General features: G+C 40.6%; 1 protein-coding gene across 1 annotated transcript; it reads left to right on the forward strand.

Annotated features, from left to right (window-relative positions):
* The first annotated feature begins 269 nt into the window (after positions 1-269).
* On the forward strand, positions 270-785 carry LOC145575250 (uncharacterized). The gene has a single exon (XM_081633141.1). The coding sequence runs from the start codon at positions 270-272 to the stop codon at positions 783-785; it is 516 nt and encodes a 171-aa protein (XP_081489267.1).
* The last annotated feature ends 1,883 nt before the right edge of the window (positions 786-2,668 follow it).

A 2,668-nucleotide genomic window follows, 5' to 3' on the forward strand; every position in this document is an offset into this window, starting at 1 on the left:
CCTATTTCGATGCGCACACAATTCAAATCCTCACAAATCACCCGCTGAAGAAGGCCCTGTAGAAAATGGATGCCTTAGGCAGGCTCCTGAAGTGGGCGATAGAGCTCTCTGAATATGAATTCGAGGTCAAGCCTAGGGCAGCTATCAAAGCTCAAGCCTTAGCAGACTTCATAGTGGAAGCCTCCTAGGAAGAAAAAGAAGATGAAGTAGGAATTTGGAAGGTGGCAGTAGATGGATCTTTAGCCCAAACGGGAAGCATAGCAGGAATAATGATAACATTGCCAGAAGGCAATGTATTTGAGTATGCCATTAAGTTTAAATTCAAGGCATCGAACAACGAAATAGAGTATGAAGCAACTCTAACAAGCTTGAGAATGAGCATCGCAGCAGGAGCCAGGAAAGTGCACCTGCATACTGACTCCCAGCTGGTGGCTAGCCAGCTGAAGGAGGAGTATGAGGCTAGAGAGCCTACAATGCTAAAGTATACAACCAAGGTGAAAGAGCTGGTGGCTCAGCTAATACATTTTCAAATAGACCTAGTCCCTAGAGTAGAAAATTTCCAAGCTAATGCATTATCAAAGCTAGCTAGTTCTACCCTGCAAAGCCTCAAAAGGACAATCATGGTGGAAGTCCTAGAGGAGAACAACATCATAGAAAGCAAGCAGGTGAATTACACCAGGCAGCAGCGAGCATGGTTCACAGACATACTTACCTACAAGGTACATGGCTCACTGCCAGATGACGAGGCACGAGCCAATAAAGACAAAAAGGACGTCAACTGGTGATGAACGGGGAGCTCAACAAGAAGAGCTTCTCAAAACCACTGTTGAGGTGTATTCCAGAGTGGGAGAAGGAAAAAATAATGGAAGAAGCACACTCAGGAATCTATGCCAACCACATTGGCGGGAAAGCCCTGGGAGTTGAAGTGCTTAGAAAAGGAGCATACTGGCCAACTCTGACGCAGGATGCCTTAGCATATGTCAAAAAGTGTGAAAAATGACAAAAGTATGCTCTAGTCATAAACCAGCCAGCAAACGATCTGACTTTAATTCTTAGCCTGATCTCGTTCGCTCAGTGGGGAATGGACATATTAGGACCCTTCACCACTGGGTCAGCGGGCAGAAAGTATCTCATAATGGCAGTAGACTATTTCACCAAGTGGATTGAAGCTGAGCCCACCAAGTACATAATAGCAGCCCAAGTGAGAACGTTCATATGGAAGAACATCATAACAAGGTTCGTGGTGCCATAGTGCATAGTCTTCGATCATGGGTGCTAGTTTAAATGCGACACCATCAAGGATTACTTGGAAGACATGGGCACCAAATATGTAAGTGCCTTAGTCTGCCACCCGCAGAGCAACGGCCAAGCAGAAGCAGCAAACAAGCTGATCCTTACAGCCTTGCAGAGGAAGTTAGAAGAACATAAAGGCCCTTCATCATACATAAGCAAGTAGGGCCAGGCGCTTTCCTCCTTGCAAATAAAGAAGGTGAAGTCTTAAGGAATAGTTTCAACGCAGATGTACTAAATAAATATTTTGTTTAAAAGACAAATGGCTAAGTAGAAATCAAAAAACTTTGTTTAAGTTATGCAAAAACATTGTTTAAAATTATGTTATGTTAATCAAGGCAACTTAAGCCATTTGAATTTGTAGACACCTAATTGTGTCTCCCCAAAAACCAAACCCAGTGATGAGTACCTTTCACGTCATTTGATTATCGAACGAAGTGAAAGTGTGAAAAGTCTTGTGACGCGGTTGTTTTAATAAATTATCTTTCTTTCTATTTTTAAAAATGTACTTTATTTAAGAAAATGTCCAGTCCAATTTAGTGTGGTCCATAATAAGGGTCCAAAAATGGTGTAGTTGGGTTGGGCTCGAAAAGAGCTTTCCAACATATATTATAAGCCCAATTCCGATGAATAATGAGGAACTTATGGCCAAAATACTAAATTGGGCCTGAAATGGTTTTGTGGCCCAATGATCTAGTGGAGGGCCCATTAATTAATGTTCCTAAAAATTGTTAGGATTGATTTTAATCCTCTAGAATAATCTAGAAGGTGGTTTTGTGTTCTAATGGGATTAGGAATAATAATTATATCTTTTATGAAAAATAAACAATTCCATTTGGATTAAAACAAGTGTTTTTAATGAGATTAAATGTTATTTTTAAAGATAAGTACGGACGTTGTTAATCAATTTAATTAGATTAAGGATTCCGTACAGGTTTTTAGAAAACGCGTGAATCAACGCTGAACAACAAGGCTATCGCATCGCACTGGACCCTGTCGCGTCGCGCTGGACTCTGTCGTTTTGCGACAGAGGCAGTTTTACTCTTAATAGGATTCGGTCTTTTTCTTATCGTTTTCGGGTTATTTTCTCTATAAATAGGGTCGTATTTCCCCGTTTTAATCATCAACAATCTTCTATTCCCTTCTCTCTACAAGCTAGTAGCTTATTCTTTCTCCCTCTTTCTAAGCCTTCCCCTTTTCGAATAAAATACCGCATTCACGAATTCTGTACACACCTAGCCAAGTTCGAAGTTACCTTCGCCCTAGACGTGAAAGGTTGATAATTTCTGAGGGTTTGGTCCCAAATCCCTATTTCAATTATTTAAATTAATTGTTTGATTTAATATTTTCCTTGAAGTCACTAACGTGTGTATTGTTT

This window comes from Chenopodium album, chromosome 13 (genome assembly GCF_948465745.1).
Source record: "Chenopodium album chromosome 13, dcCheAlbu1.1, whole genome shotgun sequence".
NCBI classification, from domain to species: Eukaryota; Viridiplantae; Streptophyta; class Magnoliopsida; order Caryophyllales; family Amaranthaceae; genus Chenopodium; species Chenopodium album.